Source organism: Anas acuta, chromosome 20 (assembly GCF_963932015.1).
Source record: "Anas acuta chromosome 20, bAnaAcu1.1, whole genome shotgun sequence".
Taxonomy (NCBI): Eukaryota; Metazoa; Chordata; class Aves; order Anseriformes; family Anatidae; genus Anas; species Anas acuta.
The window spans coordinates 9,611,927-9,639,373 of record NC_088998.1 but is presented as its reverse complement, the minus strand read 5'-3'; the positions used below and the strand labels follow the sequence as shown (position 1 = coordinate 9,639,373).

The window sequence follows — 27,447 nt, the reverse complement described above, 5'->3', positions numbered from 1 at the left end:
TACTTGAAACACTGCATTTTATCCAAGTCTAAAACCTGCTAGCCTAGCAAATACGGTATCTTAATTAGAGTGGGGTTGTTTAACAGAAGATTCTGTACCACATATATATTTAGCAAACAAGTGATTTACCTGTTGATGCTGATGTGAGCAGACTTGTACTATTAGCTGTGATGCAAAGGCTTATACTTCATACCAGAAGCATAATCTTCAGTTCATGTAGTCTTGAGCTACAAGTCTGTTAAACTTTATTCATATTTTGCACCTGTACAGTAAATGTAATTAAAGATTAAAATGAGGTAAGAATTAGTCTGCGTGGCAGGGATGTTCTTTAGGCTGGATGTTCTTTAGGCTACCGCTATCACCCAAGTTTGTAATCTGATCCTTAATTATTGGGAGATAAGAATGAAAACAAAAAGCTGAGATCAATTATTTAAATGCCCTTGTTCTGTCACTGGCCTGTTTGCTGTGAACTTCTCTTTCCTCCTCTGTACTGAAAATCAACATACCCGGTTGCAGGTGTTGGTTAGTATTTCAGTTAATATAAGCTTGACTTTTGGCAGGGGAGTAAATATGGTTAACAAAGATGTAATAATTAGCATCATTGTTTTCACACACTTGCTGTTAGGAACAAAACTACTGCACAGCTTGACATTAATCCTTGGGGAGGATGAGTGCATCTCCTCACTGCTGCTGGCCACCCCTGTGAATTGTTGTTGATGAGAAGGACATGCTTTTTCCTTTCATCCTGAGTTAAACAAAATGCTATTTACTATCGTATGACTTTCTAAAAGAGAATGATACTGTGAATTTCTCAGGATCTTAAATGCCAAAAGTCCTGGGGAGCAGAAAGTAAACTATCTCTACCCCTCCCTCCCCACACACATCCTTTCTGTAAACATTTACCAAAAGTGCATTCGCAAGAAATGGCACAAACAAGGTTTATTTTTCTAAGGTGTATTTTTTTCAAGTAAGTTAAAATGTGGGATCTACAGGGTCTGTTATTGTTTGCCTCTTAGTAACAAAGCCCACCATTTTCTTCTTCTATTCCATAGAAGCTTTATTGTATTAAATATAATCAAAGCAAGGAGTAGAGCAATATGACTGGTCACGATTGTTTTGGTACTTATTGCACAGCTAATTGGCTATTAACATCATTGCCTGCAAGAAGAAGTAGCCCTTGAAGGCATTGAAGGCACTATACTTGCTCCATTTCAAAAGAAAAAAACAACTGTTCCTTAGACATCCACATCTGCCATTGCTCTCTGTAGAGGATCAACAGACCAGTAGTCGTCATCCCAGCCCAGGAACCAGCCGGAGAAGGTTGGAGGCTCAAACCCTTGCTTAACGAGCGTGACTGGAGTTCTCTTATCTCTGCTGGCAGGATCCGTTTCAATGTACCGTTTAGCTGTAAAAGGCACAAGGAGGAGAAAAATCACATGGAGTCCAAAGCTTATGGAGCAACAGAGGAAACAGATTAACTACAGCTTAATGGATGCTAGAGATACAATTTCAGATTGTATCTGTAGTCATTAAAAAAAAAAACAAAAAACAAGCTTTCACTCTGGTTTTATCTACACCTGTTACAAGAGTGGCATTTGTAGGTAGAAAGCAGATGTTGGGATTGTAAAATTCTCCAATACAGTGGCAGTCTACAGCCACTTATCCATGCAAGAGTATTTTTTCACTGTTGGGGTTTGAGCACAGTGTGTCTAAATGCTGCACCTCTTTACGCTGATATTTGGGATCCTCCTTTCTCTATCTGTGGTCTCTTTGATCACAATATTGAATATCATGTCATGATTAAGATAAGTTTCTCTCTGCCTTAAGATCAGATAATGGGAAAACAAAACAAACACTTATTTCGGAGAATAAAATGTCATAACGGTACCAGATTTCAAAGCCTCAGTCTTTTCTTCTTCCTGGGCATCTTTTCCAATCCATACAAAGACCTATAGATTTAAAAATAAAAAATAAAAACAAATAATCACGTGAATTGTTTCAGCAACAGTCAGTATCTTTATGAAAGAGGGAATAAGGGCTCATTGACCAGAGTATGGCACAGAACAAGAACAAATTCCTCCTGGTGTGCGTGGCTTATTGACTTGGCTAAAGCTACTGGTAGTTGACAAAAAGCTTTTTGACTGCAGTTTATCTGCAGTAAATTCTAGATACATGAACAAATTATACACCGGTTTAACATCAGGAAAATTTGCTAATGTTTGAACATTCTTACATAAAACAGACACAAAATTCATCTCTGAATCACTGGCTCTTTTATAAGGTTCTGGGTCTAAGTTCTCTTCAACATTGCTAGTGAGGTGATTTGTTCTCGGGCCTGAAGGTGGAAGGACTCCACAGTAAAACAACTCTGCTAGTTCTTGCAATTTGGGTCTCTTAATCTAGAGCCACACTGTTCGTATTTACTTCCCTCCTCAGAGGTAAACATGACATACCTGATCCCATGTGTCAAGGATCATAACATCATCTGTAGCAAGGTCATCCTGAGTCAGATCTCCAGGAACTTCTTCAATCTGAAAAATATAAAGTTAAAAGATGAGAATATAGTTCAAGCATCACTTTACCTTTACAGGAAGAATGCAGGTTACGTGGGCTCTGGCTTCACCTCTCATCAATGAGGTGCATACCATTGGCACAGTCTTTGACCATGCAGCTCAGACTATGTTACAGAAGTGTTCTTACACCACAGAACACAAAATCAGTCTCTGTCTACCTAGTAAAACCATCTTTAATTCATGCATAAGGCTTTTAACGCTGCCTCTTGTTAATAGAAACATTCATGAGTTAAAATCTGAGGAGTTTGCTGGTTATTAACCAGGGGAGGACCAGTTTAATGGTTCAGAAAGTTGCTGTGATGACAACAGTGCTATAGAACTAGCTGCTGTCTCTGCAGAAAAAATGGTGCTGTTGCTTTCCTTCTGGAGGCTACACTGCAAAGGAAGATAAGGTATAACAGCCCATCAGTTGACTCAGAGCAGACTGAGATGAAGTTACCCCCAGCTCTGTCAGACGACTGCTGAGTTGACTATCTTCCCAGATACTCACTGTGAAGCGTCCACTCTTGTTGGAGCATGCAAAAAGACGAGGGGGGTGAGCATCCATCTTCTTGTCCTTCAGCCGGGGAGAGGTACGGTAAGGAGCTTTGCCACCCAAAGCAGCCCAGAAATTCTCTGAAAAAGAGAGTGATATACTGATGCTTCAACTGATTGTGGAAAACACAGTGGCAGTATAGCTTGGGTAGGACTTGAAGCACTCTTCTGCCTATGTCAAATTCCCAAAGGCCTACAAACATGAGTGCACTGTTAAACACAACGAAGGTACTAGCTTGGAGAAACCACTCTGTGTCTACATGTATGTGTACATTTCCTTGTTCTGGGAGACAAAATATACATGAAACAATAATTGAGAAAGTGCAGCTACACAGAAATGATCTCAGACTTCACGTATCTCCCTCACCTGGCTCTCTACCCTCAGAAACTTGTACTGAGCGAGCTCCCAGAACGTTCAGCAACTCTTGTGCCCCTGATTTCTCGGCATTGCTGGCTCCTTGGCCAACCCAAAGGTAAGCAGCAGAAGGAGTTTTCAGGACAAAGGCATCGTTGGAGTTCAGTTGACTGGCAGCAGGATCCAGCTGAAGAGAAAGAATATTGCATGTGTCAGGTATAATCACTCCCTATGCAGAGCCCATTATTTCAAAATAAAAATCAGCATCTGTCCTGAAACACACTTCAAATAAGATATTCCACACAAGCATGTGAAGTTAGGAGATATGTTGTATATTTGCCTATATCTGAGTAATCAGTTAGATTTAGTCATGTGAGAAGAGTAAACAAATTGTGTTTCTGCATTTAATCTACAGATACATATGACCTATGGCAAGAATGCTTGGAGCTGTCATTTTGCCAGTCTTCGTGGTTATGACAGGAGACTTAAGAATTTGCTGAGGAGCCTGTCAGAGAGCACCATCCCTGTTGCTGAGGCTGATGAATCATTAACGTAATTTCCACTACATCAACAAAGACATGCCATCATGACACTAGAAACTTAGGAAGTTACTGCAGACATAGAACAGTGCTCCTGCCTCACACGGAGCTCTAGTCCAGAGGAGGGTTACAAAGATGATCAGAGGACTGGAGCACCTCTCCTATGAAGAAAGGCTGAGAGTGTTGGGGATTTTCAGCCTGGAGGAGAGAAGGCTCCAGGGAGACCTCATTGCAGCCTTTCAATACTTAAAGGGGTCTTATAAAAAGGATGGAGAAGGGTGCTCTACTCGGATAGGTCATGATAGGACAAGGGGAACTAGTCTTAAACTAAGAGAGGATAGATTTAAATTAGACAGGAGGAAATTTGTCACTGTAAGAGTAGTGAGGCACTGGAACAGGTTGCCAAGAGGAGTTGTGGATGCTCTGTCACTGGAGGAGTTCAAGGCCAGGCTGGACGGGGCCTTGGACAACTGGATCTAGTGGGTGGCGTCCCTGCCCATGGCAGTGGGGTTGGAGTTAAATGAACTTTAAGGTCCCTTCCAACCCACTCCATTTTATAATATGATTCTGTGATAGCTGTAGACCAGGATTCACTCCCTTTTTTGTTGTTGCATGTTTTTGTGTGTGCGTGCATTTTTTTTCAAAGGAGTAGGGCTCTTAACCTGTGTCCTGGCACAGGTTCTATTTGCATATAGGGTTAGCAGCATGGTCACACAGGCTAAGAACAAGTCACAACATCCAGCACAACATCCATCCAAATGGTTTTCAACAGTACATCTGGCACCAGATCTTAATGGTTTTCAACAGTGTTTGAAAAGCGTTATTGTATGCAGGTGTTAACATCTGTTGTGGACTTCAGAGAAAACAACGTCAGCCTATTCAAGGTGATATTTATGAACTAATTAGAAGGTGATGATTATTACTACTTATTCATAGGAAAAGAGAAATCTTTTAACACTTTATCAAGGTTTCAAAGTATGTTACAGTTTACATCAGAAAGCTCAATCTGGCCCTTGTTCTTGTCAAAGAGCTCATGTCCCCATCACAGCCAATGCATGCAACATGGAAGTTGGCTCTTCACATACCTCTACCGCTCTAGTAGCTCCTGAGGTGCTGGATCGGACTTGGAACAGCCGTGTTTCTGCAGGTGTGGTTTGGCCACCTCCCCTAGAGGTTCCACCCTTGTAAACAATCAGGGGCTTTCCACCAAACATACTCATCAGGTGAGGTGGCTCTTTTCCTTGCACTACTCGTTTCTAGAGAAAATAAAAATAATTAAAAAAAAAAAAAAAAACACTCAGTTTTAAGCTGCTGCTGAAGAGTAGCATCAGATATGCTAGAAAAGGCTTCTGTCACCATACTTCCAGCCAAAAATCTTCCTATAGCATCCAGATGGTCATTGGAACTTAACTTCCACACAAAAGCAGACCAGCATTTAAACTGAGCTCTCACAGTTGCCATTTCATTTTAATTGATGGGTGATCAACTGGCATAGAGGTAACAAGTAACAGCCATGAAAAACCTCTTGTTTTATAAAGGCCGCTCGTTGCCTCTCTGTAACACCTGCAACACAACTTGGTGACTGGACTTCTCCACTGACATTTAGTATCAAACAGGATACAGAGAGGATCCCAAAAGCCCTTTCCTTCTGCTAGGATGGTTATCAGGGTAGACGACATATTTTGGCAAGTTACACTTTTCCTACGAAATACAAACATGTCCTCTTTCATTTGCCAAAACATATCAGAAAACAGCTTTCTCACTGTTTCTCAGCCTTTTAACTCTTTCAATTCTTTCCAGATTCACTTTAGAAAAATCTAACTGAAATATTATTTCATTCTTGTGAACTATTTGTTTGCTTCTCACTCCTCTCTCAAATGCCAAGGGCTTTTTTCTGCCACATGCCCTTTTTCTCACTTTAAGTTAAGAAGAAAAATAGATAACTTAGCTAACTCCAGAAATTTGCTGCATTCATCAATCCAGCTGCTTTTGCAAAAACATTGCTAAATATATCCAAGGTGTTCCTTCTTCTCTCACCAAGCTCTGTTGTCTGTCAACATGTTGCACTAACTGGTATGAAATGCAGATTGTTAATTCCTGGTGTTAGTAGAAGGCTCACTGCCACTTAAAAGGTATAAGAAAACCAGTTATATCTTATTTATTCCTACAGTGTATACTTTTCTGCTTTGTTGGATTTTTGTTTGGTTGTTGGTTTTAGTGTTTTTTTTTTCACCTGCACGGCGCTGCCTCCCAGCTCCTCATCCAGCTGCACTGTAAGGAATGCAGAGGTTGCAATTTCATCTTGAGTGGAATGAGCACCTTGCCTGAAAGACAAGGCAAAATTTGAGTTGTATTTGTAACGCTTTCCCTCCCTACACATGCAGCTTATAAAGACAAAGGCAGAAGAAAAACTTTTGCTACCCAACGTCTGCAGCACCTCATTCAACATGAAGAAGAAATTCACTCTCTTATATTGTAACACTGATTACAGGGGGAGATGGGGACATTTTCTAGAAAATAAGCACAGATTATTTAGTACCTTCGCACCTATCTCACATTATCCTTCTAGCAGCTGGCTTAAAAACATTCCTGTTGGTATTGTTAGCAGGAAATACACATGCAGCACCTACACAGACCACACCCTTTTTGATTTCAGTTACGGAGCTTGCCTGTGACCCCTCTGATAAGCAAGAAGTTCACCACTGTGAGACTAACCACTGAAAAAGCCCTCTTTAAGTGTATGGTCTGGGAACTGTAAGAGTCCCAAGCCACCAACCAAGGTGGCAAAATAACAAAAGACAGTCACAGTGGTCTCATATGTAGAAACTCTGCAAAAAGTCTACAGTGTGATCCAAAGAAGGGAGTAACTACTAGTAGGGAGAAAAAAAATGGGGGGAGGGGGAAGATGTTAGCACAGTAATTCCACCCATTAAAATTTCAAACAAAACATTTCAGAGTTCTGGTAGTGTTTTGGAAGGGAATACTACCCCAAGTGAAACCTTATTCCCTAAGGATCCTCTATAAATGGGAACCAACAGTGATCCATTTTCAAAGAAGACTCAGAGCACCACTTAGTCCCAGTGTTTCCTGACTTGCACCAGGAAAACCTTCTTACCAAGTGTAAATGATCTGTCCCTGTTTTCCAGCATGCTGGTAATTGTACAAGATAATATAACTATCCCCTCCGTAGAACTGGCCATATGTTGAAGGATCCACTGGCACTTTCTCTGAGCCTTCTATTCTCCAAATCTAGAAAAAGAACAGAAAGGAAAAGGAACAGAAATATTCTGAGTGAAACATGAAAGCAAAATAAACAGACTTTCCTGAACAGAGATTGTATTCCATTTTCTTCCCTAATTTGGCTTCCTAAAATTTACAGTCCTGCAGCCCCACCTGCTGGGGAAAGCCACTACAAGCCTGGCATTCCCGCCCATCAGATTTCCACAGCCTGCAGCCGGGCCTGAAGCAAGGCACATTTGGCTTACCTTATTGTGAGCTCTCAAACCTCGATCAGATTTATCAGAACAGTGAGAAACACTGGAACAAAAGCCAACCAAACTACTAACACCGCCAGCCCAGGTGCCTTTTCAAACCCATCTTCACCACTGCTTCAAAGACACCCATCCCATGCATGATGGCAACAGCTAGAGTAACAGGAAGGAGGTGGAATGAGAAAGTCTGACTACACACCGTTGGGTGAAACATTGCCCTCAGGGCAATCTTGGAGTGAAAATAACAGCTCATCTACACCACATGGTTGTAGGGCTCTCACGACCTTGCTGGTATTTCTGATGTTAAAAATTCCCTCAGTATTTACGAAACTGCAGTGAGTCTCAGGCTCCTATCTGTCCTATCTGTCTCACTGTTCTTCCAGTAGTAGCAAAGACAATTCTGGAAACCTTCCAAAAGGATTCTGAGGCAGCTCACCTGTTTCCTGCCAGAGCCATCATCTTCCATTCCATGCTGGGCAGCCATGGCCTTGGAGGTGTGAAGAGTGGCGGCATCAAAAGGAACCTTCTCGATCTTGGCAACATGACCAGAAATGTAAGCCTGTCCCAGTCCTTCTGTCTGGTCCTTGTCTCTCCAGTTCTTGAAGAATTGCTTAAACAGAGGTGTCTCACCACTCTCAGGGAGGACTTGGATCTGAAACAAATGAGCCAGCCCATCACAAGCAGCCTTACCCTGCATCCCGCAGTGCTCTGACTCCGGCTACTCCTTGCTTCATAGAAGCTCTGGTTTCAAGCTGGCAGAATTGCCTGGTACAACCCTTCTGACAATACAACAGTGAAGTGCTGGGTGCCAAGAAGCAGTACTAAGAGCCAAGTCAGGTCTCGCTGAGACACAGCTATCAATAAAATCTCCAGTTATTACCATATAGATGGTAATTTTTGATGTCTCTTTATTGAGAGACATCACAATCCATCTGTTTTCCGCTGCTTGCAACCACTAGTTCAAAAGAATTGATTTCTTCCATGCCAGTGTTAGTCAGTCTTTAAGCCTTTGTGTAACTATGCCTGGGTCTCAGAATATGCTATAGGTTTCAGACTCAGTCTAAGGTGAGTTTTGAGGAAGACTGAAGGGAAGACTAAGGGACTCTTAGAATCATCACTTTAAGAGCAAAAAAGGCAGGTTTACCTATACCTTCTCTTTTTCACCATTTTGAGAGGTCATGGAAAAGGTAAAATAAATAAATAAATCCTTACCTGGGTATGCTTTGGATAACTCATCTTATCAATGAACTCAGAAGCTGTTTTCAAGGCTGCCTTCCTCTCTTCAGAGTTGGCACTCCTGCCTTTAATGAAAATGGAGAGAAGAGGGATCAACTTTTATGAAGTTTTGTGTACCCAGAGAGAAAACTGTCACAGGCACTTCATCCTTTTGCAACATCTGAAGTGCACAGCCTGCCAGCTAGAAGATGATGCCAAAGAGCAAAGGAAAATTGTTTGATTTCCTTTTCTGCAATGACAGAACACAATTGCCATTCTACTTACGACATTTCTTTTTTTTTCGTCCTGGTTCCAAAAACCCTTTGTTTAATTCTGTACACTAAAGATGCTGTATCTTAACACCCAACATTTCAGGTGAGAGTGCTCTTCTGAGATTGTTTGCACTACCTGAACTTGCCCTGAAAAGCACCACCATCATCAAGTGTCCACTCCCCTACCCAGCTCAAAAGAAACAGGGATCAGTAATGGGATGCAAATCCTACGTATGCATAACCAGCTTCACCTGCATCGCTACAGTACCTTTCCAGACAAAGATCTTTCCATCTGTGCCGTGGTCCAGAATGAAACAGTCATCTGTGTTCAGGGCTGCCTGGGAGAAGGGGTTCTCATCTGCCACCAGGGAGACTGCCATGTTCCCAGCCCCATTTGAGACCTATGATAATACAGCACAGAGATTAGATAAGGCATTTCCTTTTTTTCCTCCAGCGTCATGGCAATGATCCAAAACTCAGGGAGTGGAAGGAAATCAATTTGAATGCATTGGCTACTCCAGGCACTACTGTTTTTCAAACAGGATACCTTTGATACAGCAACACTACGACAAAAGCATAACACTTACTCTGAAGTTTTCAAGTACTTCTAACAACACAGATAATGCTGGGACCAAATTAAGATTGATCCAAAATAGTAAATATCTTTGGTGCAAAACCAGCCAATACGTTTTTCTAAAGCAAAATATCTGCACCTAGCAACTGGAGAGGACTGTCTTGCTAACTGTGTCAAGTGGGTTTAATGGTCTGAGATCCTGTACTTACTAGTGAATAAAGACCTACATTACAAACCACCTTGGCAGACATTCACTAAATCATTAGCAGAAACTGCTGTAGATGAGATTCCTCCCAAAAAGTCTTGGATATTCTTCTGCACCTGTATTAGATGATGGCAAATGTTACCTTCCAAATCACTGCTTCATCCAGTGTGCACACTGGATGTAGAAAGGGATAGAGGCAGTTTTCAGGCTCAGTCTTTCTAGTTCAATCTTGTCATCTTCCTAAGACAATGTCTGGTAACACAAAGGAAGACTCCCTTTCTTTTACCCACTCATTTCACACTCTGCCTTTCCCTCAAAAATTCCTGAAAAGTCCCAGCTGAATCCCCACTGCTGACTAGCACGTGGGGATGCACTGCAAGCAACCAAAGTTCATACACTTAAAAAGTGCATAAAAAGCTCTTTGACTGAGATCAGATAAGCTTTTCTCCGCTACTCCAGCTCCATCTAATTGTGCAAAGATGAATCCATTCTCCACATTTGTCAGGATCTGTTTCTTGTTACCTTGTAGAGCTTAGCCAGTTTCCTATTAGCTGTATCGGTTTTGGTGTCATCAGGAGTTCCCACTGGCAGAGTGGGCTTTGGTCCCAGGACCTGAGAGAGAAGTTAAAAAAAAAAAGCATTACTAACCAACTGAAGAGAATCTGTGTTCCCCAGATGCTCCAGCCACGAGCAACGAGTAGAAGAAACTTCTAGATCAACAAAAGCAAAAATAAAATATATTCTGATGTCCCAGCAATGCAGAGGACCAAGTCTGCACTGAATTGAGAGTGTTTATACTGCTAGCACTTTATATGGAAAGACACACATTACTGAGCCTATCCACCTATTGCATCCATTCTCCCACATACTGCCCTTCCCATTCCAGCAGAAAGAAATGGATGAAGTGACCAACCTGAAGCATTTCCTCCCGCTCTGATCCTTCCTCTGAAACGAAGACCTTGGCTCGACCATTCCGCTCATTGTCCCGAATCCCCTTGGCAAGCACAGTGGCCTTCAGCCGTTCTTGACGATTGCTGTTGGAGCCACACCACTGGTAGATGTTCTGGGGGGGAAGAGAAAAATCATGCAGCTAACACTTGTTGGATCCAAACATGGCCCTCTCTGAAGGAGACTGCAGTACAGCTGAGACTGAAAGATGTCACAAGACTGGCTATGTAATCTTTTAGAATGCTCAACACTTCAGATAACTTAAACACTGTGGAAATAAATAAAATGAAAAAATGAACTAATCAGATTTCTGCCCCTGAAAGGCTGATAAACCCATCTTTTGCATGGTACTTACGCTGCCAAGGTCAAGGATGAAACAATCGCCTGTGTTGAAGCTCTCCCAGGTCACAGGGACCTCTGTTGCTCGGACTGCTCTCCTGCCTTTGACCTGGAGAAGCCTCTGCACAGTCACTTCATTGGGAACCACGTGCCTGAAGCCAGAAGCCACACCACCAGCCTAAGACAAAATAAAAAAAGAATGATTCATACTCGTGCTGTTGCTTTACTACCGTGGAATTCCACTACTGAAGTAAAATGGAATAGAAGCAGGCATTGAAGAGCAACTCCCACTGCTATTCATCTGCTTTACCCAAACATTATGTATGGTTAGGAGAGGGACTGAGCACAGAAAACGGGACTGGCAAGGTTAAGCTGTTAAGTAATCGGGGAGAAATTAAGTCTACTGAGTAGGTGTTTCCCATTAACTAGGGTTGCTGTTTCTTAAACTCATTCCAGACATCTTGGGACTGTTTTTTCCTCTGCTTCTTGAAGAAAAACAAAACCCCGATTCCTAAAATTGTGCATTATTAATTCAGCCAAAGTTCTCCCGCTGGGATCTGCTGTTCTCCACCCTGTCAGTTCCAACTCATTGAAAACATCTGTTTGAGAATGTTTTTAAGCAACTGGCAAAGAGGGAGCTCTCATTCTTCTGAGAAGTGGGCAGGGTGCCATATCTTGCAGACTTGATTCAGACTGGCAGTATAAAGATCCAGTTATAACCTACCTTGTACTTGATGCCAGATTTGAAGTATCCCAGGAAAGTTGCAGACTCATGGCCTTGCACTTCACGATGCTGGACAGCCTTCCCTTGAAGGTAGTCATCCATCTGAACAGTGAAGATGGCAGCTGCCCCGCGCTCATCTTGAGAGCTTTCATCTCCTAAGAAATGAAAAGGAAACAACAGGGTTTCAGCCTCCACATCCGCCTGCACAAGCACCAAGGAGAAAGGAGATTCCTGGAAAGCTTAGCTTGCAGGAAGGTCTGCAGAACAGCCATTTCCAAACTTTTCTAAGAACAACCCCAAAGAGCATTAAAAAGCTCATTTTTTTCTGTCAGGCTTATTATACCACCGTATCTGCTGCAGCCCCACTGCTTCACAGCTGCGCCTTTGATAAGCATCACACATTTGCCCTTTGCTATTTTGCCTTGTCCTGGAAGGAAGCTTGCTATGGACTAAATCATGAGCAGACGAACCTGCAGGGAGACACTGCCATGGATTATGAAGACTGTAGGGACCAACAGGGCATCGGTTCCCCAGCAGTTTGCCTCTCAGGAGCTCTTAAGCATGGAAAAGCTATTGAGAGATGGCGAATAGGACAAACCCCAAGCAAGTATCCTACATAGCTTTAACTACGATATTGCCAGAGTCTTGGTTTTGCAGGATGTGGAGAAGCCTTGCTATGTTAGTCGGTAACTTTTACTGCAGAAGGACAATTAGGAGATCTAAACTTCACAGAGACAAAGGACACTCACTGAGTGAGGAAGGTAACAGCTGACTTCTATCCCTCCAAACAGAAAGGATTTTGGCAGCCTCTTTCATCTGAGATCGTCTTCTCTGTGGGCCTGACATGAGGCTCTGGAGAGCTAGGACTTGTGTCATCTTGATCAGAAAAGCCCTTCTTTTGCTCACACAATTCTATTTCTAGGTACAGAGATGGCTATACTCACTCTTGCAGAAACCATTTCAAATATTTAAGTTGAGTAGCACTATGTGCACCCAAAACTGCATTCTCTGTGTTCCTTACTTCCTTGGCTGACACTGGACAATGCTGGAGTAGTGAGGAAGAGAGTTCGCTTTGGGCTCCCAGTTCAGGAGCACTCCCATCAGACTTACCTAACCAGAAGTGCAAGTCGTACTGGAGGTTCCCATTCCGCTGCTTGATGGTGTTTAGCACCAGATAGGAATCTCCTGTGAAGAAGTCTCCATACAGATTTTTTGGCACTGGGACCAAATCGAATTTCTCAATCCTCCAAATCTGAAGGCCAGGCTCCTTCCCAGCCTTGGAAAACTCAGCGTGTTCCACCATGCTGACAGGCTAGGGGCAGGACAGAGAATGTTATTCAGTACACACAGTACAAGGAAGCCCTTGTTTAAATTATATTGCTTCTGATCTCTTAACTATTGTTCCAGGCAACAAGGGGAGAGTTTCTTTTTTTTTTTTTTTCCTCTTGCACTGAACTGTGCAAATAAATAAAATCTTTCTCAAATGATCACTGTTACTTTTCACTTCCAATCAGCTCTACTTTTTTTTTTTTTTTGGTCTACTTTTCCTGGTTTTACTTTATATATTTTCTATACTAATTTATAACAAAACAAAAGTCAAGTCCCCTTACTAACTATTATCTTCTATAGATGGTGCATGAGGTCCAAGACCACGGGAAATAAACATATCACTGTACATTGTACATCTTGCACAATTATTTATCATTACTTACAGCTTGTGTAATCTTATCCAGCTTGTATTATTATTGTGTAATCTTATCCAGCTCTCGCTGGAAAATGTTGTGAACATCATCAAAGAGTTAGATAATTAACACGTTTCTTATATACCCTCCATTTCTAATTGTGGGACACGTTACTTCAGTATTTCTGCGCAACTGTTCCATTTCAGGAATTACACATACTGTACAAAACATCCTGTCCTACGGACATTGCAGTTCTGCTTTAAGATGTGTATTTTCATGTTAATATAATCTATTAGCAATACACAATCCATTATTTTAAAAAACACAATGAACACTTTCATATAGCTATATTTTACAACAATTCACTTTTGTAATACCAAAAGGAAATAGCACATTTCTGTAGCACTAGTAAAAGAAGTTTGTCTGTATATTACTGCATGCCTTTAAGTGGTATCAGATAACAGGGAAGAAAAAATTAAAAGGTTATATTAGAAGCATCCAGTATTTTGATAAAGGAGACAGTTCACAGTAGCTGATGGACAAGAGTACAATACGTCAGCTTCCAAGGCAGAAATAAAGAATGTTACAAACTAGAAAGCAAAATAGCATGTTAGCTACTGAAGTGATTCCTAAGCTGAAATCAGGTATCAGATAGAGACAGAAAACAGCGAACATCCATGTTCTGATTCCAGTCAGCCTGAGAATTTATCCCAAATCCCCACTACAAAATTGGACGAGCTCCTTAGAAAGAGTTAGAGAACAGTGTGACTCTTAGAAGTACTCAAAACCCTAAAGTTTTCCAATGTTTAATTGTGGCATTAGGCACTTACCACAGCTGAAAGCACAACAGCTGCTGTAACAACATATCCAAGCCCTGCAACAGACATGGAGCTAACACAGTTGAGCTTCAGAGCCATTGTGCAAAAAACGGTGAGAAAAACATAACCGAAGTCCTGTCTGCCCATTTCTAACAGCAAATGGGCTTCTCCCTTCCCCTGCAGAAGCTGTAGGGAGTCCCAGCTCCCTCCTCCTCCTCCCGCAATTGAAGACACGCTGCAGGAGCCAATCTTTTATCACAGACAAACACACCCACCCCCCCAGCACCACAGGGGCGTAACATGTTTGTGCACAGTCCTCTTGGAAATCTCAGAGACTCTTTCAGCCACTTACAGATGCTAAATCCCAGCAGGCAAGAACTCAAGACAATATGCTATCCATTACAGCTGACGGTGCAATTATGTTCAAACAAGCCAAATATCTGGTCGTAAGGCCAAATAGAGGGGAAGAAATTAAGAGATGTCAACAACAAAGGCAACATTTTGCCTGCTGAAAAAACTGCAAATAAATGGAAAGTTGACGAGACGCAGAGGAACAGAAAGGCTGTGCCAGATGGCAAGGGCTGCAGAGAAAGAGATGTTGAAAATGAGAAAAAGAACAGAGAACCACTAAAAGCATACATCTGAATACCCTGAGGATGGAGGGAATATGCCTTCATCTCTCTGAACTTGCCAGAGGAGAAAGAAGCAAAATTCAGCACAGGTTTTGTGAGTCTTGCACGTGAATGCAGCATCTACACAAGCTCTACCAGAGGAACACAACCTGGAGAGGGCTGAAACAGACCCCTGGGTTTCAGCTCATGTGTTAGCAAAAGGACAGTGGTGGTCTGGTGGGTGACAGACCAAGAGCTAACTCAGTAATTCCACAACCAAACGTTACTGAGGGTGTAGTAAGACCCCCGTGGCAGGAATTTAACAGCCATCAAACCTCACCAAACCTCAAATCAAACCTGTACTTCCAGCCCAATGGAAATACAACATAACATGACTGCAGCGTGCTGGTGATCTGCCACCAAGGACAGAGACAGCAAGGAGCTCGTTCTTCTGCCTGCCCTACCCTTCAGCGAGTCAATCCAGCACATTCCCAGTATGAACACTGCACAGAACAGCTTCTGTCCCACCTCCAGCCGTGGCAACCCCTGCGCAGAGCAGCCCCGTGCTGTCCCTGGGTGTTGGGGTGGCTCCCGAGGTGTGAGCAGTGTCTGTGCTGCTGAGACCTGCTGCAGGCACGCTGCGGGCTGTGTGCCCACGGGCATCCTGCAAGGCCAAACGAGAAAGACAGGAGGAATACAACTGCTGCCTTGGTGTTAATGCTGTTGGTTATTCTTCTGCTTTTAAGGCATCCAGAGAAGACTTACTGACAGTCTGAGGTTCCCCCTTTCAAAAGCTCTCAAAGATGCTTAAATAGGGGACCAGTGCTCCACCTGCTTAAATCCACAACAAGACTTCCAGGATGGAAAGATCAGACCCCACTTTGTATGTGCCTTCTCCTCTCTCCATGAGAATTCTTTTTTTTTCTCTCTCTCACCCAAGCCAATGCATTTTGTTCTGAAATCTCAAGTTGGCAAGCTCTGTTTTAGTGAATGTATCTTTGAAAATCTCACTGCAAATTCTCAAACTGCAACAGATAATCAAAACAATGCCTTAGTCTCACTGATATTTCTGATCTCTGCAAAGGAAATTCAGTGTCAGAGGTCCAAAAACTGGCAAAAAATTTTTGGAAGCCTAACTGTGTACTGGGTCAGCCCTTGTGTTCCGAGGAAGCCAGCTGTGAATGGCTCCCGCAGCTGCAGCATCCCCAAACCAAGACAACCCGATTGCAAAACATTCGAAAGAGGTGAGGCCCTTCCAAATGGAAAAATACTTTGGACTTTTTATTAATAAATGTCTGGATAGTGCCACGCTTTGATACGCTTCACAGGCTGAAGGCAAAGAGACCATCTTAGGGCCATCTTCATTGTTAGCATCCCATTTCAGGGTAAATTCAAATCCCCAAATATGTGCCTGTAAGGATATACATACAATATGTTGGGGGGTTTAGGAGAGGAATGGATGTGATCTTTTAATCAACTTGGAATTTTATAAGTTTTGCTGTGAGTCCAAGCTTGTCTTGTCAATTAGCTGCAGAATGTAAACGTGGGCAAAGGAAGGAAAGAGGGCTATATTGAGTAAATGGTACTTTATCATATTCATTGGTAAAGATTCAGCTGAAGCATGTCAGAAGGAATAAGGGTAACACACTTGAGCAGCTGGTATGGCTTACTGCTCTGTCAGCAAATGTGGCATTGTTAAATCGAGCCACAGAGATCTGTGCTCTGGATGTCTGACCGACGGCATGTGCCAGATGAGGTTGCCAGGACCATACTGAGAAGGATGTCTTCTTGGAGACATGGGAAAAAAGGCAGATTTCAAGCTGATGTTAATAAAAGTGTCCGGCTTAGTCACAGAAGTGGTGCTGTGCAGAGCCAGCATCTTATGCAAAAGAAAATTATTTAAGGAAAACAAGGAAAGGGCTTGAAATACGGGATTTCAGCGCAGATGGATCATCTAAGTGACACTTGGCCGCAGAGTGATAAAAACAAGAACTTAAGAAAAGTCCAATGTTCTGAGCAAGCAGTGGAAGACAACAGCTTGTTATGGTATCCAGATGTGCAGTTAACGCAATCGTGACAGGTCTGAGAAGGGCTCCTGATGGACACTGGCCTACAGAAATAATTGCAGGACTACCCCGCTATTTGCCACACGACATGCGAGACCTGGTGAGCCAGGGAAGCAGACACTGCCCGACAGTCTACGTGTGTCTCTCACAGATCAATGGCAGAATTTAGAGATTGCTTCTTCAAGAAATTTTTAAATGATTTTGTCCAGAGGCTGGATGCTGCTTGCTTCAAAAGAAAGGCCAGGAAAGACGGAGAAACCCTCTGGTCTCTGAGCCCAGCAAATGTGACATGCCAGCCCATGCTCCCCGCCACTGCACTGCGAGAGGCCCGACAGCACTTCCACCACCACTGCTTCAGGACCCTTTATTCTTTCCTGATACCCAACCCAAAATCCCTTTCTTATTTCCACCCTGGAACTTGTAAGAACCAGTTCTCTTTGCCTGCCTCCCTCCCTAAATACTCCCATTTATGCTCCTCACGTTAATCTCTGTGGCTGTGCCTCCCACTCCCCTGTCACAGCAGCTCTGTGCCCTCACAAACTGATGCCATCAGCATTTTCACTGTTTGCCTTTACTCCCTTCTCAATTTGTTCCTGACATGAAGGTGCCCGGTTCTTCAGCAGGGCCCCAGCCCTACACAGAAAGGAGCAGCCTGTTCCATGTCAAGACACACCTGTGAGCCCAGAATCTCTTATTCTTTGCCCCATCACACAGCAACACCCATTAGTGGCAACAATTAATGCCCAGTTCCTCCACATCAAATATACTGTCACATCTTCCCACCTACCTCCATTTAAACCATGTAATGATGCTACCTGAAGAATCTTTCTGTGAGATGACATCATCCAAACTCACAGAATAAAAAAAAAAAAAAAAAAGAGGAGAAAAATCTTCATTCTGTTAGGCTCCAGCCTGGTTCCCCCTCAACCTCAAACATTCGGAGCAGCTCACCACAGCTGCAGGAATGCACACACTCAGACAAAACGTTCTCTGACTTCTGGCACTGCCAGAGTATTTCAGACCACAAAATGTGCAAGGCAGTAATACTTTAATAATTAAAAATTTACTGAAGTGAGATTAAATACACAGGATCGGGTGTAAATATTTAGTAGCCAGTTCCTCTGTATGACATAGCAAATATTAGCACACAGGGCTTTCCTCAAAACACTTTGTACTCTGACATTTCTAAGGCTGCAAAAAGCACATCTATTTTTAAGCCATTCAGTGAAGCTTTTGGAGGCTTTTTTTCTGAATCCTTACTTACTGAATATGGGCAGTTGGAAAAAAAGAGGTGGAAAATTGCTGGTAAAATAGTCAATAAAAAAAGAAATAAGTGCAGTGGTTCGTTTAATAGCTTCAGCTGTAAAGAGGTCTACATGTTGCAAAGGCAAGAGATAATTTAAGTATTTACATGACACACAGAGACCCAGAGGTCTGATCGCTATGTTCATGGCATCCTGGTTTAACAGAAATAGTGCTTGTGAGCGTGCTTATTTTTGTTCAGCTGACAATGAATCAGGAGGACTCTGGACCTTCTTACTTACCCGCACAGGGCGGCTGCTCGGGAAAGCCTGGCTGAATTGAATCAGGCTGTGAAATAAGCAGTGGCAGGCGAGATCACCATGTGGTTGTTCTCATTTGCAACCCCAGTGTCCAGTTCATAACAGGTTCAGTTAATTTGGTTAAACTTGATGCGTAACAAGGTCCATACAGGAAGGTCTGCAGCCAGCATAACATTACAACACCGAGTATGTAAAACACCTGCTGTGTAATTCTGGAATGATTTCTGCATTTCTAGTTGGCAAAAGCAGAATATTTGATTTTGATGAATAATACTTACGCAGCATCAAAATAACTGTCAAGTACAGTCTGAATTTCTAAAATGTGGGGAGAACAGGAAATCTTAGTAGAGTTTCTATCCACACAGCATTCATGTTTCAAAAACGCTTCTTGTGCACCGATCCTCGCTGTACCTTGGAGGCAAATGGTTACATTTCCACCCAGGTAATAGTTTTCTTTTCTTCTACTTATTTGTCAAAAACTGCCTGGAGACTATGGATTGCTACAAAGAAATAATAATATACCTCCTCAGGAAAAGCAAGACTCCCTCGCCTCCTAGCATTCCACACCTCCTATATAGAGGGAGAGAAGTAAATCACCACCACATTTCTGCAGCAATGACAGGAGAACTGAGTCTCTGTTTTGCAAGGACCAAAGTTGTACTGCCAGCATGTTCAATCCTAATAAAATCAGCAGGCTGTACATGCAACAGTAACACTGCTGAGCAAGAGCTGCATCCTGCAGATCACTGTCTGAGGATGTCACTGAACAGATCAAACATACCCCAAATCACATTGCTTGCTTCGGGTACAGCTGTTTCTACACTTTAAAGAGAGTCTGCACTTCCTGACTACCCACGCAGCCATTGCTTTTCTCTCCGATCCTTTGCAAACCCATAAAACCTCTGATGAATTTATGAAAATTGTCAGATTGAGTATTACAGAATCATTCAAGTTCTGACAATACGAAATTCAAGACATGACACTGCATGAAACAGAGAAAGGAAGGCAATTCAGCGCAGTATTAACAGCTGCCAGTACATAGTGAAAACGGAAATACTTTTACGTTCTTTATAGCCTCCTTGCCAAAATAGTATATATGACTAATTTTTCAGTAAGTTGCTGAAAATAAATCTGGTGGGACGTCAGCTTTGTTGCCACGGTGACAAGCATTGAAAAATATCTAAAATGAGACATGAGATCAGTTTTCAGTCTCCTGACATTGCTAAATTCATATACACATAATGCTAAGAACAACCCCTTTCCTCCCATCCCTAGAAGAAGTTAGTAAACAAAGCTCCATGAGACAAGGCAAACTGGCATGGAAGAGCCTCCTTCTACTCCAACCACAGTGACTGCATAAACTATTTCAATCTTCTATAGGAGGAGCAGCATGGTTAGTGATATTCTTAACAGCTGAATAGCCAGTCACAAATCCAGAAAGTTCAAACTGGCATTGTCCCTTCTGCAGCTTCCTCCTTGATTTAAAACATGCCTCTGGTCCCAAGACGAACTCAAATCAACCATCCAGAACACAAAGTACAGCATTATCTGCACAAATGGCAAAGGAGGTTTTTGCGTTTAAAAGTTAAAATTCCTCCTAAACCACTTTAGCAAACCAGAACACCCAGATGATTTACGTATTGTTCACTTTTTCCAGCTGTTTGTTTGCATTATGAGTCATGTCAGCTCTATTCTGGGCTCTACCTTTTGAAAATGATCCACTCAGTAAACATAGAGGCTTCAGTCCAATGCATCAGGGCTGAAAACTTGGTGCACAGAAAAATACTGAAACTCCAGAAACACAAAAGCCTGAGTTTCTTCTCAGTTGCACTGATATGAATCAGGGGGAATATTACTTACATGGGAGAAACTCTTGGATAATGTGCAGGTCTCCCATCTGATTGAAACACACCCAGAGAAAATCTGCTGATACAATCAACTGTTTAAAAGCCCTGCCTTAAGAGCATACATGGGAGCTGAATCATGCACTTAAACACACACAGCAGAGATAAGTATGGACCAGTGGGAACTGCTGGCCACTTCTGTTGAGAGCAAAAATGTATCCTGAATTGTACTTAAACACAAATCATCGTTCACTGCTGAAAACACATCTCAAAGGAGGGTGTATATAGCCCATAAGACATAACCCAGTGCATTAAAACATGACTACAACCCCATGTTACGTCCCATAGACAGATCTGGTGGTGACAGCCAAAGCACACGCACGGAGACAGTGAGGAAATGCTCGTGGTCAGCTGCAGGGACATGACACAGATGTTCTCCCTCCAGCCACCAGCTTCTGGATGCATACCCAGGAAGTGATCTGCAACTTTATGCAAGCCGTTTTCCTCCTGCAAAGCAGCCAACACATTCCTCAGTAGCACAGAAGTCTGCTCAACTCATTAACATTAACCCAAAGAAGCAGAGAGCAATACATTATTGGAGAGGACAGGATAGAAAGCAGAAGAGACAGCCTCAAACAAATCCAAAAGGGAAGCGTGATGCACGGCCTTGCCCTCCCAGTGCAGCAGCAGGCCCAGGTGACCAGGTGAAGAGACTTGCAATAGGCCACGGCTACACGGACAGCAAGGATAAGGAGAAGTACATGCAAATATTGGGGTTGAGGATAAAGCAGCTGTGATTAAAAAGCACGTAGAGGGAACATTGTGCTATGCCCTGCTGGTGCAGCACGGCACGTCCCCAGCCCACGAGGGGTCTGGCTGCTGGGGCAGCACAGCCTGGGCAGTGCACAGGGGGGAGACAGAAAGCAGCTCACTGAGCAGAGGCACTGAAATCAGCGCGCTTCTGCTGCTCCCGGGATGTTGGTCGGAACGTGAGCTGTGTCTGCTGCAGGTTTGCAGTTCCAGCATTTACCTGCTGACGGGCACAAGGGACGAACTAGTGCTGCCATGGCTGCTCCCCGCAGGCAGTCCTGCACGTCCCCACCTCCCTCCTCCTCGGGGCGCCAGGGGCAGGACGCCCCCTTTTCACACTGCGGTCTGCCCCACAGACACCCACTTCCACGTAAATCGATGTAGAGCTACTAGAGTTCCCCTTTCAACTTCTCCTAACACATGCAGATGTGGTCCCTGCAGTAACGACCCTGGCTCGAGCAGAGCGACTTCTCACAAAGGCTGTTTTCGGCCCCAAAGCCACAACGCCTGCGAGCACCATGGCCTTGGCAGGAGCACCGTGCATCATCCATCCCACGTGGCGTGCAGCCACAAGATGGCAATGCTATAAATGGGAACGCCAACATAATCCCTCCTTCCTCACAGGAGAGTGTTTACAGCTCTCCCTCTGGTGATTGACAGAGGTTTTTAACTTTATTTTTAATGGGATTCAGGCTTTTGGTGGTGAGGAACCACAGGCGTTCTCAAGGAAGGCAGCCTGCAAGAAGGGAAAGTCCTAACGGCGACGGCTCTCAGCACTGCGGCCTCCATCCAGCCCGAAAGATTCGGGATGATTCATTTCCTCCGGAGTTTTCAAGATGCTGTTTTGAATTGTAGCTGTATTTTTACTGTGTGGAAACATTCAGTAAATAACATATGTTTAAACTTTGTTTTTGGATGGCATCCCATGGGCTGACTAGAAACAACACAAAGGGTTGTTTCTCCCTCCTCCAGTTGTGCTGGGACACCAGCTGAGGGCAGCCCCAGTTCTTCAGGTTCTCAGTGGGAGGTGGATGAGGGGCAAAAGAGAATAAGGGAAAGATCAAAAACACAGCCTGCGGTTGGAAAAGAACCCTGAAATGAGTAAAAGGAAAAAAAATCAGAGTCCAAGCCATCTAAACTTTTCCCAAACTTTGACCAAAAAGAGCCAACAACTTGGTTTTAATAATAATAATAAAAAAAATAAAAATAAAAATCAGCTCCAGCATGGCTGTTCTGGGCTGGCATTTCCACGGCACCTTACACGGCTCCTGAGCCATGCTGAGCACCCCAGGAAAAAGCTGCTGGAGCTCCGTTCAGCCCCACAAATGTCTGAGCTCTATTTAACCTTGCAAGTGCATCGTCAGTGGATAATCAGGGATAAATACCTGGCAACCCTGCTGCTAGTTCAAGTGCTTACTGTGAAGGCTCCTGCTTCCTCTCCTAATTTTTCAGATCACACTTTTTCTCACCGAGCAGTTGGGAAGTACTGAAAGCTGACAGCTTATGAACAGTCTGATCTCATTTCACCTCTGACAGGCCTTAACCGTGACACATTATCAAACCAGTTCTCTGATGGTGCCCTAAATACACACCTGGATCAGCAGACTACATACGCTGAGTGTCTGTGGAGCCGTGGGCTTGTGGTACTGCAAGAAAAACACTGACAGCTGTGATCAGGCAAGTAGCAGCAGCACGGCTGTACCTGGAGGGTACGGACGCACTGGTCTGTGTACTGATCACCTTGCTGCGTGCCAAAGGGCTCATAAAAGGCCTGGTGAATCTACCCTGGCAGCCACTGAACTTTGGCTATCAGCAAGCTGAAGACTGAAGGATGCAGTGCAAATACAGGAAACGCGCCAACATCCAGGACTTCTTCGGAAGCAGACGGGGCACAAACACACCCTAGGAAATCTGGGCCTGCTGCGTATGCAGCCCATGCAGACACTCCCACCACCCAGTTCATTTACTTTTACTTCCTTACTGAAAAACAAAATCGTGGGAAGACAGAAGATCTTTAACCACAGAAACACTGCACAGGTTTTGCAGTCTGCCTCGTGGTTTAGCAGCATCCCCATTCCTCCTGTTTGGGCAGGAAGCAACCAGCTGTCACTTACTTCCGTGGTGACAGCACTCTGGGTGGTAAATCCCCACAGCTGCTCCTAGAAGACAAATTCTTGACAGACTGGGCTCTGAAGATAACCCAACTCTAGACTTCATTTTGGGCATAACAATGACACAGGCAGTAGTGTGGGCTAAAACCAGAAATTCTCAATTTTTTGGATATGCATCAAGGCATTGTTTCTAGATGGACAGCCTAATTGCTGCGTAGCAGTTTTAAAGAAAACTAAAGGAGTACTCTGCAGGCACAACATTGAAACTATTGCTCAGGAGTAGAACCACAAGTGGAATCCAAAAGATAAGATAAATTCACAAGGGAGGGGATGATTAGGGACTATTAAACACGATAATTTGGATGCAACCTTCACTTCTGGAAATCCCTAATCATGACAGTTTTCAACTGCCAGAAGCCACAAGGATAGACCTAAGGAAATCTGCCCATGCAGACTTCATTCTCTTCCTTTGCCTAAACATCTGCTACGAATGAACCAGTGTGACAGCCTCCCTGCTCCTGCCCTGAGGGCTGTATCTGACTGCATTACCTTTGCACAGCGCCATTGTTTCGTGGAGCCTCCTGCAGGAAAATACTTCGCAGACTAACAGAAAGCAGCGGGCTCTGTGGCTGTGCTCTATCCCCACCTAGTTTGTGTCCCATACTGGTAAAACGGTTCCAGCCCGGCTTGTAGCTGAGATCCCTGGCAACTCCATTCCTTATATGGGAACAGAATGAATCATCCAGAGCATTTCTTTCAGATTCCCTTAGTCTTCTTAGTGTCTGCAGTGATTAATTAATGATTAAGAGACTGAGAAGACAAGGACTTTAACTAATGCTGAGATGCAGAATAAACTATGTGACAGAGGTACACAAAGTGATAAACTGCACATACATACAAAAAAAAAAAAAAACCACAAAAAACTTTTTTGCTTAATGTAATACCTCAGTGGCCTTTGAAAGCCACTGCACAAGGCATCTTTTGAGTCTTGAGCTTAAAATGGTTCAAAGCAGATTATAAGAGCACGTACAAAATAACAACATGTATGGTTTGGGTTTCAGTTTTAATTTTTAGAAGCAACATCAAATACCTTGCTTAGAGCATCAGACAACTACTAACCAACAGCAACAAGTATAACACACAACTTGCTGCTGACAAATTGCCCACTGCAGAATTTTCTGCCGCTTCATGAAAAGCATTTGATAGCAATCAGGCAGAGACATATTCAGAACTCAATTATTCATACAGCAGTTCCTAAGTGCAGTGAAAGTGAACAAAAAACAAGAACAGCTGCTTCTTCCTAGACAGTAGTTACTCACTGTGAGCACACCACTTCATGTCTGTGTTTAACCATGTTCTGCTTTACTGCAACCAGTCTGCAACGTGATCACTTCAGCTCGTATTTAAAAAAGAAAAAAAAAAAAAAAGGTGGAGAGAAAAAACAACCCCCAAAATATTTCTTTTGGTGTCAGGATTCCAAATAAAAAGGGCGAAATAGATAGTTTGCAGAGTCCCCTGCGCCTATCCACCATCTCCTTTCATATATATGTTACTGAGTAACAACACTAATGTCTGAGCCTAGAATTAAACTGGAAGGCTTGTATTTGTAAAGCAAGTTAAAAGCCGATACAAATCCCCAGCACCAAGTAAGTCACAGAGCTATTTTAAGAGCGGTTTAGTTCCCACCAGGACACTGTAAAACTGCCAGCCTACAAGAAGTTCTTTTATCAGAACCTGGGGAAGCATTGGCTCAGCACAGGTCTTTGAAAACAGCTAGCTGCTGCTTCTTGTGCTGTACAAAGGCTCTTACCTTTTCTTTTTCCCAGAAGCAGCATCCCCCCCCCTCAGTGAGGCTGCTGGCCACACTGCTAACTCAAGAAGTGGTTGAAGCACTCACCAAACTACATAAAGTATCTAGAAAAACTGCCTTGTAATGGAACATGTCAGGCAGCCAGCCTTTTAGCTGGAACTGGCAGCAATCCCCGGTGGTAACGTTATCGGAACCATGAACTGGATTGTGGAATGCTATCTCACATCCCTGCTTCAGTGACAAAAGGAGCACATTCACAAACAGGTTGGATTGGTGCCTGTAAAACCAAACCTGAAACTAACAGTAGCATTTTTGCTTTGTCACCCTTTAGACATTCAAAAGTAGCCAGAGATCAATTGCTGGTTCAATTTCCTTGCACTTTCCCCATAGCACTGGAATTTCATCAGGCTGAAGAAAGCGTCCATTCTTCTGCGGGCAGGAGATATTCTCCCAGGGACACCGAAGGTATCCACTGCTCACTAAAACGCTTTGGTACCTAAACACTCAGATGCCCACTGGGAAATCCCTCTGTGCATTTCAACACAAACCATTTCAGAAGCCATCCATCTACCTACGCCACCGATGAGGTGTCACTGCAATCCCTACCCCATCTTCCTGCTGAATTCTAGTGAAACCCACAGAGCCTGACTTCCCGCTGCTCCAGCAAGCCAGTCCTGCCATGGGGCCCATTGATGGTACAGATAAACTGACGCTGACACCCAGGACTGGTGCACGAGTGCAGAGGGCAGCATTCTCGTTATCCGCACTGGACGTGAGCGGCGCAGCACAACTCGGGGTGCGGGACCACACCTCGCAGGATGGCACAGCACGGGCAGGAGGCGGCTGCAGTGCCCGCAGCAGCCATCCCGCAGAGCAGACATCAAACAGGGCTGGGTTCTGCTTCTCCCTGCTAGCTGATGGGTTAAAGTTAGATCCCTCAGCACTCCCTAGTATGGATAACGGAATAAACCAGCTGATGGATAAGATGAGGGGAGCCCTTTGTGACACCCAAGGTTGTGCAAGACCTGCTCCCAGTTACCCAGAAAATGTTTCATTTGCCCAGGCAGATGTTATGTAGCATTTTGTAAAGTAGTTTGAGAAACCTGAGGGATGAGAGATGCTTAAGAAACCTGTTTTACGGCAGAGCAGGAATACCCTAAGCTGAGCCATGCCATAAATCCAGCGAAGGAAACTTTTTTGCTGATAAACTTGCGTCATGCAAAGTTGGTAGTGGAAAATTGAAGAATTCTAATGATCAGTACGAAAAAAAAGGAGACTTAGGGGAAACTGATGCTAGTGTCATCCTTGTTAGCAAAGTCGGATTTTTTACATCCAAAAGCAAGAAACATTCAAAGCAGTTTTATTCAGAGAGGATCTACTTACTAATGAGGCCTCCTTGAAACAAGTCATCCCCATAACTTTTTTTTTAAAAAAACTCTTCCTAGGAAACATTTCAAATACGTTTTAAGTGTCTACATTTTTGGCATTTCTGTTCAAACAGACTTTTCAAGCATTCCTTCCCCAGGCCGAGAACAAAGCGGCCGGCCCCGCGCTGTGCCCCCCGCCCCCTGCACGGCTTTTCTTCCTCGCGGGGGGCTGCGATCGGCACGGGGATTTCGGGAGGCGCCGTAAAACCGCGCCCAGCTCGGACGGGCGGCGAACAGGGGGGCACCGCTCGGTGCCGGAGCCTCCCGGAGCCTCCCGGTGCCCTCCCGCCGCCCCTCGGCCCCCGGCGGCGAGGGCTCCGCGGTTCCCCTCCGCCCAGGGGGGAACTTCGGGGAAGGGCGACCCCCCCCCCATAGAGACCCCCCCACCCAGCACCGCGTCCCCGCAGGGCTCCGGGGCCGGCCCTACCTGCTGCTGGCACTCGCGGCCGGGCTGGAGGCAGCTGCCGGGAGCGGGGCCGGGCAGGGCCGGGCAGGGCAGGGCAGCCCCGGGGGCGGGTTGCGGCGCGCCCCCGGCCCCGCCCCGGCTCCGTTCCGGCTCCGTCCCCGCCAGGGGGCGCGGGCCGGTGATGGCCCGGCTCTAGACAAGGCAGAGGCTGTGCCTCCAGCCCCGACAGCACGAGGAGAGGGCGGCACGGAGCCATCTCAGGGGGAGAGGATGCACGAGGGGTGCTGGCACTGTGGGGGCAGCGCGGTGCCCTCGTGTCCCTGCTCCTCCCCTCCCTGCAGGCCGCCCGCCAGCGGCCTCCGCGCTGCTGCCAGAGGAACAAGGCGGCGCTGAGCCCGCTGAACAAAGCAGCCCTTCACGCGCTGCCATGGGAGGCTCAGTGCCCTCGGTGCCCTACGGCAAGGCAGCGAGGCTGCAGGACTTTGTTCTCCACCCAGAACTGCACCAAGAAAGTGCCTGGGCCAGGGGACA

At 44.5% G+C, this 27,447-nt stretch overlaps 1 protein-coding gene across 3 annotated transcripts; it reads right to left on the bottom strand.

Annotated features, from left to right (window-relative positions):
* Window positions 1-938: 938 nt before the first annotated feature.
* Window positions 939-27,080, bottom strand: GSN (gelsolin). 3 transcript variants are annotated; one of them, XM_068656655.1, is made up of 18 exons: window positions 26,938-26,958; window positions 26,467-26,524; window positions 12,880-13,081; window positions 11,770-11,924; window positions 11,062-11,223; window positions 10,672-10,821; window positions 10,281-10,370; window positions 9,248-9,380; window positions 8,705-8,793; window positions 7,929-8,144; window positions 7,117-7,250; window positions 6,235-6,325; window positions 5,087-5,257; window positions 3,475-3,649; window positions 3,064-3,188; window positions 2,454-2,531; window positions 1,889-1,949; window positions 939-1,405 (listed from the first exon to the last, which is right to left on the bottom strand). In XM_068656655.1, exons 2-18 carry the CDS (start codon window positions 26,497-26,499, stop codon window positions 1,236-1,238), a joined length of 2,235 nt encoding a protein of 744 aa, XP_068512756.1. In that variant the 5' UTR covers window positions 26,500-26,524; window positions 26,938-26,958; the 3' UTR covers window positions 939-1,235. The 3 variants fall into 3 exon arrangements, with proteins under 3 accessions (XP_068512756.1, XP_068512757.1, XP_068512755.1); XM_068656656.1 differs by lacking the exon at window positions 26,467-26,524 and having other exon boundaries at window positions 26,938-27,080; XM_068656654.1 differs by lacking the exons at window positions 26,467-26,524; window positions 26,938-26,958 and adding an exon at window positions 14,282-14,507.
* Window positions 27,081-27,447: the final 367 nt, after the last annotated feature.